General features: G+C 35.8%; 1 protein-coding gene across 2 annotated transcripts in view; it reads right to left on the reverse strand.

Moving 5' to 3' along the window:
- Positions 1–16370, reverse strand: part of CGRRF1 (cell growth regulator with ring finger domain 1) — a 64791-nt gene that overhangs the window by 39452 nt on the left and 8969 nt on the right. For both annotated transcript variants that reach the window (XM_043988290.1, XM_043988291.1), the window contains exon 2: positions 4984–5123. In XM_043988290.1, the coding sequence (XP_043844225.1) occupies positions 4984–5123 (140 nt within the window). The remainder of the gene's footprint in view (positions 1–4983; positions 5124–16370) is intronic.

Raw genomic sequence — 16370 nt, forward strand, 5'->3', positions numbered from 1 at the left:
ACTGTGCTACATCCTAGGAATACAAAGAAAGGCAAAAAACATGATTCCCTACCTTCGAGAAGCTCACATTCAAATGGGGGAGAAGACATACTTCAAGTGCCATAAAGCTGAGATCCAAGGACTTTCAGGTGCTAATAATGAACAAGATTGTGAATAGCTAAAACTGCACTCTTTGATCCAGGCTGTATCCATGTTGTCTTCTCTTTATTCATCATGAAAGAGGTTAGTGGTGATTGTGACTGATGTCTGAAATACTTTAATGCAGGGAGTCAAGTGAGATACTATGAACAAAAAGACTGAAAACTGATAAACAAAATGTAAATTTAAACTGGCTTGAAAAGTTATTGTTTTCACTGGACTTGTGTTTGGAAATATCCATTATAATAAGCTTTCCATGTCTGACTTGCTTCATTGTCTATTCATTTCTACAGAATAAAATGAATACTTGATTTTAGTCTTTAAGTCAGGCAAGAAAATTATCAGAAAGTTTATTTTTGCTCCACCCTTGACATGCAAAGAAATGTGTTAATTTTGATTTTTTGTGGTCTCAATATTCATTTCATGTTGTTCTCTTTGCTTTAGCATACCAAATAATACCTGTTCATTTTCATTTCATAGAGTCATGTAATCTTAAGAGTTAGACATGATCTCTTAAATTATCTAATACAACCTCTTACCTGGAATAAGGATATAAAGGAGAAAACAGACTACTCATTCTTAATTTGGTATATGTGTTTTCTCAAATAAATTTTTATAAAAGTTTTAAACTATCTTCTAAGTGTTTCAGTTAAAGTTGTTTTGAAACATTATAAGAGAAACAAGTTATAATAGTAGAAGATGACATTTAGAATTGGAAAAGACCCTAGAGGTCACCTAGTTTCAAGCTCTTCATTTTACAATGATTTGGCCAAGATCACAACAATAAGTAGCTTCCAACCCAAGTACTCTGATTCCATATCTAACATACATTATACTCTACCAGACTCACTATATTAATTTAATGATTTCTTCTGCTGACTTTTATAAACTACCACAATAATACAGGAGGGGTTGCAAGTAAAAACAAATCTTTTTAACTACTGAGTGAGACATTTATTTCCTGCTATCCCAAATCTTTAGTCTTGTCTTGAAACTCTGTACTTGAAGACAACAGGGTTTTCCATCCTCCCCATTTTATAGAGAATAAAACTGATAGATAAGAATTAGATTAGAACTTAGTTAATCAGTGACAGAATCCAAATAGAAATGATCTTCATGTGCTCCATTCATAAAACCACAATTTGAAATAGAAAAGGGGGGATTGTAAGCTGTGCTGTAAGCTTTTAAAGTTTTTTTTTTTTTAACTTTGTTTTGTTATGTACTATACTCAGGAACATTAGATAAAATTAATTTTGATTAAGCCTCATTCTCAAATATTATGAAATAGTACAATTTTAAGGATTCCATAATACCTAATAAATATTTCTATGGAAGTAGACCATTGTTTAAATCCTTGTATTTAGCACAATCCTACATTAAACAATTACATTTGGCATGTTAATATTATTAATGAGACCACCTCCCTCTAACATTGTCCTAATTTCCTCACTGTCTCTAATCTGAACTTAACAGGATATGATTTCAGCTACCTCCATTTATACAAAATGCAACCATTACATGCTTTGGTAAAAACTTTTATGAGTTGATTTTGTCAGAAAAAAAACATCAATCACTCTCCGAGGACAACCTTCTCATGATAAACCTCTCTGAACTTTGCTAGTCTGGTTTTCTAATGACAGATAGTCTGTGGGGCTATATCTGAAGCCTTTTCTTTTTGTTGCTGTTGTTCAGTTGCTTCAGTCATGCCAACTCCTTGTGACCCCATTTTGGGGTTTTCTTGGCAAAGATACTGGAGTGCTTTGCAATTTTCTTCTGCAACTCATTTTACAGATGAGAAAACTGAGGCAAACAGGTTTAAGTCTTTTTCAGTTTAGTTAAAATTACCAGAGCTTGTGCTCCATTAATATAGCCTTTGAGAACCTAGAATCACATCCATTCCATGATGAAGCATCAGAATAGGACATTGGTAAAGGACTTTTATACCATATTTATTTATTCTATGGTATTTATTCAAACACTACCACATCTCATACCCCTCACTTTTATTTATTTTTTTTTATGGGGCAATGAAGGTTGAGTGACTTGCCCAGGGTCACACAGCTAGTAAGTGTCCAGTGTTTGAGGCTGGATTTGAACTCAGGTCCTGTGCCACCTAGCTGCTCCCACCCCTCACTTTTAAAGAAATATTTCTAGTGTGAGATACATAATTCCTCCCTCTTAATAGCAGGATTACCTCTGATGGTTCCATGTTATCTTCTTTTCACTTTTCAGTAAAAGAGTCACATGAATTACTCTTATCTAATTTTGACATCTGGTAATTTATAATATCTAACACAATATCAGATATGTACTAGGTACTCAATAAGTATCTGTTGATTTGATTTTGTACATTTTTGATAAGCACAACAGTCCATAATGGAAGAAAATATACATGGGTAAACTATGCCTTGCCTGCTTTGGGCCAGGTATAAATTTGTTAACCTAACTCTATCTGAGTGATTGATAAAACTATTGAACAACACAAGAAACATTACAGATTCATGGAACCATTAGCTCTTTTATCCTGGCCATCCAACCAGAAAGGGAAGCAAACTCTTGACCTGTTTGAGGGGTAGGAGAGAAGGAAGAAGAACTAAAGAGCATCTAAATTGCCAATTTCAATAACAATCCAATTCTTGAATGATTAAGTGCTTATTATGTTCAAGGTGCTGTCCTAGATGTGGGAATATAAAAACAAAAATTAAACAACTCCTACTCTAAACAGTTTATAATATACCAAATTAGCACAACGAAAATAAATGAAGGAAATAATTCTAACTCTCCTCTCAGAGGAATCCATGGAAGCTTCATTGATGAAGCAACACCTAAGTTGAGATGAAGCAAAACAAGGTTTCTGAGAGGTCAATATGAGGAAGGAGCACATTCTAAGCATGGGAGATGGACTGCACAAATGACTGGGGGCAGAAAATGGGGTACTGAGTTTGGGAAGAGCAGGGAGGCCAATTTGGCTAGAACAAAAAAGAACACAAAGTACATTAAGGCAATTAGTAGGAAACATGACTGGAAAGGTAAGCAAATGTCAGACTGCAGAAGTGTTTGTATTTTACTCTATGGGCAACGTAGAGCCCATGAGAGTTTCTGAGTGAGTGACATGATCAAATATTTGTCTTAGGAAAATTATTTTGACAGCTGTGAGGAAGAGGGTAAAGAATATATGCAAACAGACCAATTAAGAGGCTCTTGTAATAGACCAGTTAAAAGTAATGAGGCTCTGAGTTAGGGTGGTGGCTGTGGGAGTGGAGAGAAAAAATGCCTTGGAAATGCAATTTACAAGATTTTGCAACTAATGGAAAGGAAGAGTCAAGGATAACTGTAAGATTACAAACTTAGGAGGATAGAGGTGCTTGAAGGACAAGCAAGCATAAGGGAAAAGATAATTAGTTTTGTTTTGGATATATTGGGATTGAGATGCCTATGAGGCAGCAAGGAGATGTCCAAAGGCAGTTGATGATGGTGCAAGACTGAAGTTCAGGAAAGAGACTAGAGTTGGTTATACGTTGGGAAGTATCTACATAGAGATGATAATGAATGCCTGGAAGCAGAAGTTGTCACCCAAAAAAAGAGTATAAAGAGAGAAAACAAAGTCTTGGAGGATACCCACATTCAGGAGAGGGAAGCTAGATGATGATATAGCAAAGAAGACTAAAAAAGATCAGTCAGACAACAGGAGAACCAAGAGAAAGCAATGTCTCAGAAGCAAAGGGAGGTAAATCCAGGAGGTAAGGGTGGCTAATAATATTAAAAATATTAGGGGCAGCTGGGTGGTGCAGTAGATAAAGCACCAGTCTTGGATTCAGGAGGACCTGAGTTCAAGTCTGGCCTCAGACACTTGACACTTACTAGCTATGTGACCTTGGGCAAGTCACTTAACCCTTACTGCCCTGCAAAAAAACCCCAAACAAACAAAAAACATTAGAAAGACCAAGGAAGATAAGGACTGAGAAAGGTAACATGGACTAGGAGTCAGAAGACCTGGGTTTGAAAACTGACCCTACCACTTTTTTGGGGGGATGGGGTGGGGCAATGAGGGTTAAGTAACTTGCCCAGGGTCACACAGCTAGTGTCAAGTGTCTGAGGTCATATTTGAACTCAGGTCCTCCTGAACTCCTGAATCTAGGGCTAGTGCTTTATCCACTGTGCCACCTAGCTGCCCCCCCTTCTTTTGTGTGATCTTATGTGATGTTTAAAATCTAATATGTATCCTTACCTTCTCTCCCCCTGCCCTGCCCAGTTTGGGGGGTGGGGTGGGAAACTAGCTAAGATTTACTGATAAATTCAGCAACAGTTACACACATTAGATTTTAAACATCACACTTAGGAAAATCACTTAGCCTGTCTAGTACTCAATTTCCTGCTCTATAATATGAATGGACTGAACTGGATAATTTCCCTAAGGTCCTTCCCAGTTTTAAATCTATATTTCTAGGTCCTCTGATCCCTTCCAGCTCTAAATCCTATGGGTTAGGGAAAGGACAACCTAATTACATTCTGACAGCAGCACAATCAATCAATCAATCAATCAATGAAAAATTTTAGTTCATTGTTATGAGAATTTGCCTGAGGCTCAAAAGGTTGAGTGACTTGACTGTGGTTGCATAGCTAGTTAGTATTTGGGCAGAAATAAACCCAATCTTACTGACTCCATTTTTAACACTCTATTTACTATGTCACACTTCTTCAATCAAATAAAAGCACCCAGAACTTTGTATATGAATTAAGATTTAAGAATCATATATAACGTATGAAAGAATATAAAAGACGATACTAAATTGGCTAAGGGAAAGGGATCAGAGATATGGGAACCTATGAGAAATAAACACTAACTTGTGATTGAGGCTGAAGTTGGATTAGTGATGGCTAAACCAAAAGGATTCTTGACTTGTTTCATCTCCTTTTTGGATACTCTTGTGTTGAATTCTATCTCTTCTGAATTTCTCAGGATTACTGGAACCTCCAAACCAAACCTAAAGAAAAACAAGGAAAATTAAAGTAAAAACAGTTCAAATCCTAAAAGGAGCCTTTTATGCTACATTTTCAAAGTATTTAGGATCATTTTTATTAAGTTGGGATTTTAACACTGCAGAAAAGCAGCAATTTCTATTGTTAGAATGTATACTTGTGTTTAAATCATCTGTCCTCTAATCAGTGTGGTCATTCATTCCAACAATGCAGATCACAATTTACACATGCTGTGTTATTCTTGTCGATGTCCTTCTACAATTTACTACAAGGCATCCACTTAACATTGTGGGGTCTCTCCTCCAGTTCTCCTGACATCCCAAGGAAACCAAGAAAATTTGCGGGGTATTTTTTGCCTTGTGACCACCTCTTCTTTTTTCAATCTCATGCTTCTTTGATGAAATTCTTTGTATTGCATTTCCTTTGTAATTCCTTGTTAACATGTCTCAGCTTGCTCATGACCAACATACAACTTAACATTGTCCTCAGTTTCAATCTTTGGACAATGTAGCATCCCATGACTCACAGCACAGATAACCTGGAAATACCTTAGTATTTTTTAATGGCCCTTTTGTTCAGGGAGAAGCTTGAGAGTCATTAAAAGAACCTAAAGACAATCTGCCCTACACTTCTGTTCAACTCTAGGCCTAACTCGCTGTCCATCTGTATTGCTCATTCAAAATAAATGTATTGTTAGACAAACATTATATGTTGCTCATTTAATTATTTATCATGTTCTAGACAACAGGCATTCATCACCTTGGTTTTTTAATGTGTGGAAAATTTAATCAAACTCTTTAGTTCAAAAACTTTTGCAAGGTTTCAGGGTTTGGTGCAACTGGGTCAATGCTAACCACAAACAAAAGTTTTATAAGGATTTCACCATCCACGGGAATTCCTAATTCCTTTTTTACTTGGAACCTGCATTGTAACGCTTCCATGACAGTGGTGAGGAAGCATGTCTCCCTATTTTGTTTCTCTAGATATTAATAATCAGAGGATAGAAAAAGTTTATCTCTGTTATGTCTTTCAAGGAATCTAGCACATTTTCATAAATAGGTGGGAGACATTTTGTTAGAAGACAATCTTTTAAGGAAGTATTTTGTTCTATCAAGTTGGATGCTTTTCATAGTCAAAAAATTCAGTGGCATAGTGTATTCTTTACAGTTGTCAGTATACATATGGGCTAGTATGGAATATTGTTTGCAAAGGCCTGTTTTTACTTTCTCATGTCCTAATGTCAAGGATGCCCTCAATGATCAATTGATATTAAATAATTATTATTAAAGTATTAATTCCATTAAATTATTCTTATTGAATTAATCTTATAAAATTTTGTAAATGTAGAACAGTAATGAGTGTAAAATTTTAAGTTATATTTTCTCAGTAGCCTTTATCCATCTCATCGTCTGACTTTCCCTTTTCCTTTTGTCTTCAAACTTTCCCAACATTAGGATCTTTTTTTACTGTGTATTGTCTTCTCATTATGTGGCCAAAGTATTTAAGTTTCAGTTCAGGATTAGGTTGTTTCAATTTCATTACATATGTTTTCTCATTAGGGCAGTTAAGTGGTGCAGTGGATAGAGAACTGGATTCAGAAAGATTGAGGTCAAATTCAGACTCAGACACGTAGAAATTGTATGAACCGAGGCAAGCCTCTTCACTTCTGTCTGCTTCAAGTTTCCTCATGGTAACAATAATAACACATCTCCCAAGATTGTTGTGAGGATAAAAATGAGATATTTATAAAGTGCTTTGCAAATCTAAAAGCTCTATATAACTATTAGCTATTAATATTATTCGTTAATACTCCTCTTTATGTGTGAGTTTGTGTGTTTTCTACTAATTCTGATCTCAGCTCTTGGGAATTCTTGGTCAGGTTGTACACAGACTCCCACATAACACACCTACATATAAAACAGCTAGGTGGTGCAGTGGATAAAACACCAGCCCTGCAGTCAGGAGGACCTGAGTTCAAATCTCACCTCAGACACTTATTAGCTGTGTGACCCCGGGGCAAATCACTTAACCCCAATTGTCTCAGACATTGGGGGCCATCTCCAATCGTCCTTATATAACTTGCCACTGGACCCAGGTGGCACTGGAGGAGAAAGTGAGGTTGGTGACCTTGTACAGCCTTTCCTCACTTAAATCCAATTCACTGAAAGTCATGACATCATCCTGATGTCCTCTTTGAAAACAAAGGACAAACAACAACAAAATATAACATTTTAATCTGTATGTTGTTATATGGTGCTTACCAAGTTAAGCATCTACCAATTATTTTTCAAAGGAAGTGTTTACTATAAAAAGCACTTTTGAGGACCTCAAGATTTTCTCAACAACAATGGCCTGTCCTTTGAAAATGAGTATCCCAGTGATGTTGCAGTTTCATGGCACAGAATATCAGTTTTCTAAAACAAAGTCAAGGGTCACCCAAAAGGCAATGGAAAGGTGTACTTACGATGTGAGTTAGTTGGTCTTTAACATTACCAACCAAGAAATGTACAAAATATCATCTCCACCCAATTTTCTCAAGACTGCCCCACCTTTCTAAGCAGTCTTATTCACTTGAGGATGACTCTGCCTGGGGCCTGCTCCCCGACTGGTGAGTTCCTGGCCAGGATTCCTATTTCTTGAGGATTCTCAGCTATATTCCATGTGTTCTCCACCTCCCCATAAGCCTAATTGCAGCATGAGTACCCTTGCTTCCACTTCTTCCTTACTTTTTGGCTTCCCCTTATGTTTTGTTTCTCCTTTGTTCTTGTCATGGAAAAGATACTGGAGTGGCTTGCCATTTCCTTCTCCAGTGGATTAAGGCAAAGAGGGGTTAAGTGACTTGCTCAGAGCTAGTAACTCACTGAACCTGGATTTAAGCTCAGGTCTTCCTGACTCCAGGCCCAGCACTCTATCCACTGAGCCATGCAGCTGCCTTGTTTTCCCTTATTGGAATGTAAATTTCTTAAGAGTAGGAACTGTTTTGTTTTCTTGTATTTATATCCCCTAATACTTAATGCAGTGCCTGGCACATAGTAACCACTTAATAAATACTTTACCTACCTATGTATAAAAAAAAAGTGGGTTGGTCACGGGTCAAGAGTGAGGGATAAGTTTGGATGCAAAGGATCCTTTGGAGGGAACCCAACATCTAGAGAACTGTAGGAAGGACACTAGAACACTTGAACCAATTTCAGGACTTATGAGGAAGACATGGACAAGAGTTGCCCAGTTTGTAAGAGTATTGCTGGATTGTTCTCTGTATCACTAAAGGAAATAACTTTTTTTTTCCAATTGTTAAATGATCTACAGATAAAAAGTAGTTCCTAGAAGAAAAAACCCATATAATAAATAAACAATAAGAAAACCTTGCTCCAAATCACTAATAAATAGAAAAATGCAAATTAAAGGACTTCTGAGGTTCTACCTCATGCCCATCAGATCTGCAAAGATGATAAAAATGGAAAATGACAAGTGTTGGAAGGGCTGTGAGAAAACAGGCACAGTGATGCATTTTGGGTGGGCCTGTGAATAGGTGCCAGTATTATGGAAAGCAATTTGTAATCATACACAGAAAGTTAATAAAGAGTGTAAGCCACAGTGTAGACCAGTGGTATTACATTCAAATGGAAATGGACACCCCTGTGGACTGCATATTGACTTAGCAAACCACTTATTAACATTATCTAGGTTCTATTTTGTTTTTATTTATTTTGTCAAATATTTCTCAATTTAATTTTAATCTAGTTCAGCTGTAGTAGGACTGGAGACCACATGGGACAATATTTTACAAGTACTTTGCCTGAGAAAGTGAGGAGAGATATCAGACCAGCCAGCAAGAAATAGTAAGATATGGTCAGGGAAGTTATCATTTGTTTATTTTTAAACTAAGATCAAAAGTTGGGCATAGGCGGCGGCTAGGTGGCGCAGTGAATAAAGCACCGGCCCTGGATTCAGGAGTACCTGAGTTCAAATCCAGCCTCAGACATTTGGCACTTACTGGCTGTGTGACCCTGGGCAAGTCACTTAACCCCTATTGCCCTGCAAAAAAATCCCAAAACCAAAACAAAACAAAACAAAAGTTGGGCATGTCTCAAAACCGTATTGGAGAAATAAATAAAATTTTTCTTTATGCAAAAAAAAAAGAGTGTAGGCCCTGTGACTCAATTATACTACTTGTTGGCCTGTACTTAAAAGAAATGAAAGAAAGATAAAAAGTCTTATATGTACAAAAATATTTGTAACACTTTTTTTTTCTGGTGGCAAAAACCCCCATAAATTTGAGAATGACTGAACAAATTGTGGTATAATATGCTGGAATACTACTGTGCTATGAGAAATAAATAAATTCAAGAAACAAAATGAATTCAAAATTCAAACATGGAAAGAGCTGTATGAACTGATACAGAGTAAAGTAAGCAGAACCAGAAGAACAATTTATACTATAATAGCAATATTATAAAAATGAACTATTTAAAGGAATTTTATAAAATTAAGGAGAATGAAATGGGTAGAACTAAGAAAATAATTTATATAATAACAATACAAAGACAATAATAATGATGATAACAGCTAGCCTTTATAAGGTATTTTAAGGTTTGCTAACACTTTACGAATATTATCCCATTTTGTCCTTACAACAATCCTGGGAAATTGGTGTTTTTATTTTCATTTTACAGATAAGGAAACTGAGGCAGACAGAGGCTAAGTGACTTGCTCAGGGTCATACAACTAGTAAATGTCTAAGGCTGGATTTAAATTCAGGTCTTCCTGACTCCAAGTCCAGCTCTATATCCATGCTGCCAACCTAGTTGTATTTCAAAACAACTTTTAAAGTTATAAAAACTACAATCATTGCAATGACTAGCTGTGATTTCAGAGGACTAAAGATGAAACATGCTACCCACCTCCTTGTGATAGATTCAAGATGCAGAATGAAACATTCTATTTGAACATGGCCAAATAGAGAATTAGTTTTGTTTCATTATGCATATTTGTTAAAAGAAATTTTTCTTTTACCTTTTTCCCCCAATGAGGTAAGGGTAGGAGGGAGAGAAATAGATTTCCATTTAAAAAGTTAATTTAAAAAGAAATTAACATCACTCACATCACATATACATTCAATTATCAGACAATTTTAAAAAAGGCTCAGTTGGAACTTAACAAAACAATTATGTTTAGAAACAAGATAGTATTTTCCAATTCAAGGATGCTATCTAATATTACATAATAAATGCCAAATTCTAATCATCAATTTCTTGTGAACTTCAAATAACTAAAGTCATAAAAATAGATAATGGGGAATCACTACAAGTTGTAATGGAGAATTACTAAGTGGTAAGAAACAACGAATATGATAAATGTAGAGAAGCAAGAGATTTTTATGAACTGATGCAAAGTGAAGTAAGCAAAATCAGGGAAACTTTGTACAGTGACTACAATAATATAAATGAAAAAATAAAAAAAAAACCCAATCAAACCTGAATGCTATAAAATTATAACCAAGGTTGGCCCTTCAAAGATGTGGGAAAACACCTCCCCAAATGACATGCAGAGGTAGGATTCTAAGAGTGTGGAGCACTGTATATAAAATCAATTTATTTTGATATGTTGGTTAGTTTTACTGAATTGCTGGGTTTTTTTCTTCCTGTTTTACTCTTTGATAGAAGAAATTACTCTTGGGAAAAGGGAAGGGAGAGGTATTTATTAGGAAATGTAGGTGATATAAAAACAAAAGATTTAAAAGAATTTCTTAATATCCACTAAAAAAATTCCAGCTGGATATGTATTAGGCACTACAATGAAAATAAAATAAATCTTGAATATCATCTTTCTCATTAATAAAAGTTCCTCTCACTTCATGTCAGTCCTATATGTTATTTTTCTCATTGATATCATTCTTCCCTTTTAAGTCTGAGGCTCAAAAGCTTAATTATTTTAGCTCCCTTCTACACACAAATCAAGTCTTCCTCTCATCAATTATTAGTAGCATTTAGCATTTGCACCTTCCTTTCTATTCTTACTGAGAAGTGGTGTAGTTTAGAGAAAAGAGCATCGGATTTAGGGTTTGAATTCAAAAAGCTGTTGCTACTCTGTTATTTATTAGCTATATGATATTGATGAAGACACTTCAACTCTTAGAGATTCAGTTTCTTATTTGGAAAAATGTATACACTATTTATAATACTCATGATTACTGTGACCAAAAGCAATTTATAAACCTTAAGGCACTATATACATATTTGATACTGTTATTATTAATACACTATAATGGTTGAGGCCCTTAGGATCTCAAGCCTAGACCATCACAATTGCTTCCTTAAAGATCTTCCTGACTCTGAAAGCATATAAACTGAAGTCTGAGTTCTGTTATGAAAAATTAAGAAATAATATTATGACTATTCTAGTCTTCATATGACTTGTAATATTATGCCAACTTACTGTCAGACATGGAAAAAAGTGTTTTAAGACCCTCTATTCACAGGCTCATTACTACAATAGACTGAATGTAATTGTCAAGTAAAGCAAAGTCAGCTTAAAAGTAATTAGATAGAAAAAAAATTTAGAATAGATCATTCAGTTGCAGGTTCTTAAAAAGACAAATTGGAAAATAGTTTGTGTGACAAAAAGAAAAGCTGTATCTATACAAAAAGAAGTTTTCCCTTTGATCACCCAATAGCAAAGTTTATGCAATGAATTTGGAAAAAATTTGCAAAGTAGGAGCCATGTGGAAAAAGGAAGTTTGTGAAGTTTGGATATTATGGGTGGCATGTTTGTTGCATATAAAAAAGTTAATAGTCCAAACCATAATTTCGAAAAAGATACAGATCCACTAGGGTTTGGGGGAGAAGGAAGGAACTAGTATTGATAACACAACTGGAACTTGTGAAATATTATTTGGAAGCAGAAAAGTATAAAGTTAAAAAATTAACTGTAATATACCAAAATCAAAGTCAAACACTGAATCAATACAAAGAGAAATGATTGCATTTCCAACTTGTACCAGGACCAGTCTGGGGTCATCAGTGTAAGGAACTGAAAAAAAAAAGTTCAAGAAATTAAAATGTAGTTGAATCAGCAGAGTGCAGATTAAAATACAATAAAAATGTATAGAGATGCTCATAATAATAGAAGAAAAATCTTAATAAAGGTTAAGCAAAAGCAGAAACAATTAAAAGCACAGCTAATCATTCAACAGGCATGAATTAATCTAGATTCCAGACCAGTGGCTCTAATTTCTGATTCCCCAAAAGCAAGAAGATAGAACTGGAACCTCTTGCCCTTGACAGGGACCAATATAAAGGTCCTCTTTATTTTGCCAGCTAAAAGATTCTCCAGTAAATGCCAACTGAAATGCAGAAAGAAAAATCAGGCCATGAACAAACTTTGGCTCCATTGTTTTCTAGCATTCATAATACCCATGCCACAAGAGCTTCTCAGAAATGCAATCCAAAACTGGTCTCCTAGAAATGGCCAGGCAATTTAGAGACTGATGAGATGGCCCAGATTGACTCCTTAGACAAGGATGTGTTCTTTCTTTTCTTACCCACTCAAGTTGAGCAATTGCTACTTTATCTTCTTCCCAGCTCAGATTAGAATACCTTGCTTTTCTGTAAGACCAAGCCCTGTTTCTACCTAATGTGATCCATCTGTGCATGCTTCAGGAAATGATGGAGCAAAGATGGCAAATTGATGTTGCAATCCAAAATTGGTTAGTAAGCTATTTTGCTTTAACAGCCTAACACTAGAACTTTTTGATCTCAGGTCCCCTTTATACTTCAAAGAGCATTTGTTTTTTGTGGATTATAGCTATGTTTACTATATTAGAAATTAAAACATCTTAGGAAATGTAGGAGATATAAAAGAAGATTTAAAAGAATTTCTTAACACCGATTTAAAAAATTAAAATATTATTATGAAAATAAATTTGTCCTCACAGACCCCCTTGAAAGGGTTTCAGAAATAGACCTATTTTTACAAAAGTATTTGTAGCAGTTCTTTTTGTAGTGGCTAAGAACTGGAAATCAAAGGAATGCCCATCAATTGGGGAATGGCTAAACAAGCTGTGGCATATGATGGTGATGGAATATTATTGTGCTATAAGAAATGACAAGCAGGATGATTTCAGAAATGCCTGAAAAGACTTGTATGAACTGATATATAGTAAAGTGAGCAGAGCCAAGAGAACATTGTACACAGTGACACAGCAATATTGTTTGATGAAGAACTGGGAATGACAACTATTTTCAGCAATACAAAAATCCAAGACAATCCCAAAGAACTAATGATAAAGCATACTATCCACCTCCAAAGAAAGAACTGATATTGATTGAACACAGACTGAAGCATGCTATTTTTCACTTTTTCAATTTTTAATTCAAGTTTTCTTATACAAAATGACTAATATGATAATGTTTTACATAATTGCAAATATATAACCTATATCTGCTTACTGTCTCAGAGAGGGGAGAGGGGAGAGGGGAGGGAGAGGAGGGATAGAATTTAGAACTCAAAACTTTAAATTAAAATGTTTATTATTTTTTTAAAAAAGAAAAAGACATGGTCTCAGATGAAAAAGGTCTCAAAGTCCTATCTCTGGACCTGACTTTAAGAACCACGGGCTTAAGAGTATTACCTAAAAGTAGTATTACTGTACTTGCCTCACAGGCCAGTGGGAAACTAATCAAGACAAAGAAAGTAGCCTACATGATAGGTCCTTTTGTTAACATTCAAGTAAATTTTATTTTTACATTTTTTTTTTTGCAGGGCAATGAGGGTTAAGTGACTTGCCCAGGGTCACACAGCTAGTAAGTGTCAAGTGTCTGAGTTCAGATTTGAACTCATGTCCTCCTGAATCCAGGGTGGGTGCTTTACCACTGCACCATCTAGCTGCCCCCTCAAGTAAATTTTATTCAAATAGCTAAGTGTTGTAAATGCGAATATATTCTCGTTTTCAGAATGGGTTGATGCTAAAGCAGACTCCATGACATTTACGAAAAGAAAGCTTAAAGATTTTATATCATGATTTGGTATGCTATCAATAGTAATCAAGAGGCTCATTTAACAGGCCAAGTAATGAAGGAAGCCTGTAAAAGTGCATCAGCACTTTCTCTCTCCTTATCAATATCAATCAGCAGGAGTCGGGTTCGGTTGTGCCTGACTCTGTGACTCCATTTGGGGTTTTCTTGGCAAAGATATTGGAATGGTTTGCCATTTCCTTCCCCAGTTCATTTTTTTCCAGATGAGGAAACTGAGGCAAACAGGGTTAAATCGCTAATCAGCAAGAACAGTTTAAAAAAACAACAAACACCAACATAATTGTATGCTGAAAATTAAGGTGGCCAGGATAGGTTCTGAAACTAGTCTGAAATAGCCAGATGTCTCACCTCTTATTCTTCTGAGCATAATATCTATCCCAAATAGGAAAACTGGCTTTATGGTCTATGATCTTTTCATTTTTTGGAAGCTTCCTCTAGTACAGGGATTTTGAAAAATCTGCCCTTAAATGCTTTTAAAAGTGTGTCCCTTCCAGCAGGGATTTCTTCTGCCTATCCCTGGTCAGGCCCAGTCACCCTTCCTAACTTCATCTTAAATACCCTTGTAGCTCCTTCACATTTTAACAAACTCACATCAAGTACCAAAACTGCCCTCTGCAAAATTACCAACAATTTAATCACCAAATCCAATGACTTTCTCAATCTCATTTGTCTTGATATCTCTGTAGCCTCTGACAGTGTTTATCATCTTCTTTTCCTTAATGCTCTCTTCTCTCTAGGATTCCATGACACTCCTCCAACCTGTCTGACCATTTCTTCTGTTTCCTTTGCAGGATCTTGAGCTAGGTCATGCCCCCTAATGGTGGGTATCCCAATAGACTCTGTCCTGGGCCCTCTTTCTCTTCTTCTTCTATATTATTTTGCTTGATGAACTACTCAACTCCCATGGATTGAATTATCATTACTTCTATGTGGATGACCCTCAGATATACTTGTTTATCCCTAACCTCTCTCCTATTCTTCAGATTTTAATCTCTAGCTTCCATATTGAACATCTTGAAATGGAGGTCCTATACACAACTTAAACTCAACATACACAAAACAGAATTATTTCTCCCCAAACCTTCCCCTCTTCTTAACTTTCCTTTCATGGTTAAGAAAATCATTGCTGTACCAGTCACCACTAGGCTTGTAATCTAGGAGTGATTCTAGATTCCTCATTCTCATTCCTTATTTATAATCTGTGGTCAAGTTCTGCTGATTTTACCTTCTTAATACTCTCATATGTACCCCTTTTTCTCCTGACACTGTCAACATGCTGTTGTAGATTCTCATCACTTCACACCTGACTACTACTACTACTGGTTGGTTTGCTTACTCCAGTTTATTCTCCAGTCAGCTATCAAACTGACCTTCCTAGAAGACTGGCCATGTCACCCTCCCACTATCTCCATTCAATAAACTCCAGCATCCTATCAAACTTCAGATCGAATATAAACTAATCCATTTGTCATTCAAAGTCCTTTATAATGTGGATCTGAGTGTTCTCATACCTTACCCCCACATACTCTGTGATCTTGTGACATTGGCCATCTTGCTTCTCCTTGTATAATGCACTTTATTTTCCTACTCCATGCATTTACACTGGCCTGGAACTCTATCCTTCATCTTCACTTCTCAGCTTCCCTGGCTTCCTGCAATGCTCTGGTAAAATCCTACTTTCTACAAGGAACCTTTCCCTAACTTCCTTAATGTTAGGGCCTTACCTTGGTCCATTATCTCTCATTTACCCTGACTACATCTTGTTTCTACACAATGTCTTTTCTATGATATGATCTTTGAGACCACATACTCTTGTCTGTTTTTGTATCCCCAGGGTTTAACAAAATGCCTGACACATAGTAGTTGCTTAATAAATGTTATTGGATTGACTGACTGGTTCTTTTATGTAACCAAGTAGAATACATTGCTAAAGAAATGCCAGCCAGGATCTGTTCCATTTGATATCTATTTGTCCTTCAAAATAAAAATGTTCTTCACATGGTCTGATTTTCCTAGAACTCCCAGCAAGTTCTTTTCTACTTTTAGCACTTAAAAATTTTCATTTGGGTTCTGCATTTTCTCAAATTAGATTGCACTGATCCTTGAGAGTGGGGTTCATATCTTTTATTTCGTTCTCTTACGTTCACTATTAAGAACATTCATTATCTGTTCGATGAATTTCAGTAAAGCTTATTTAGGGAGGAAAAAAAAAAGAAC

This window comes from Dromiciops gliroides, chromosome 2 (assembly GCF_019393635.1).
Source record: "Dromiciops gliroides isolate mDroGli1 chromosome 2, mDroGli1.pri, whole genome shotgun sequence".
NCBI lineage: Eukaryota > Metazoa > Chordata > Mammalia > Microbiotheria > Microbiotheriidae > Dromiciops > Dromiciops gliroides.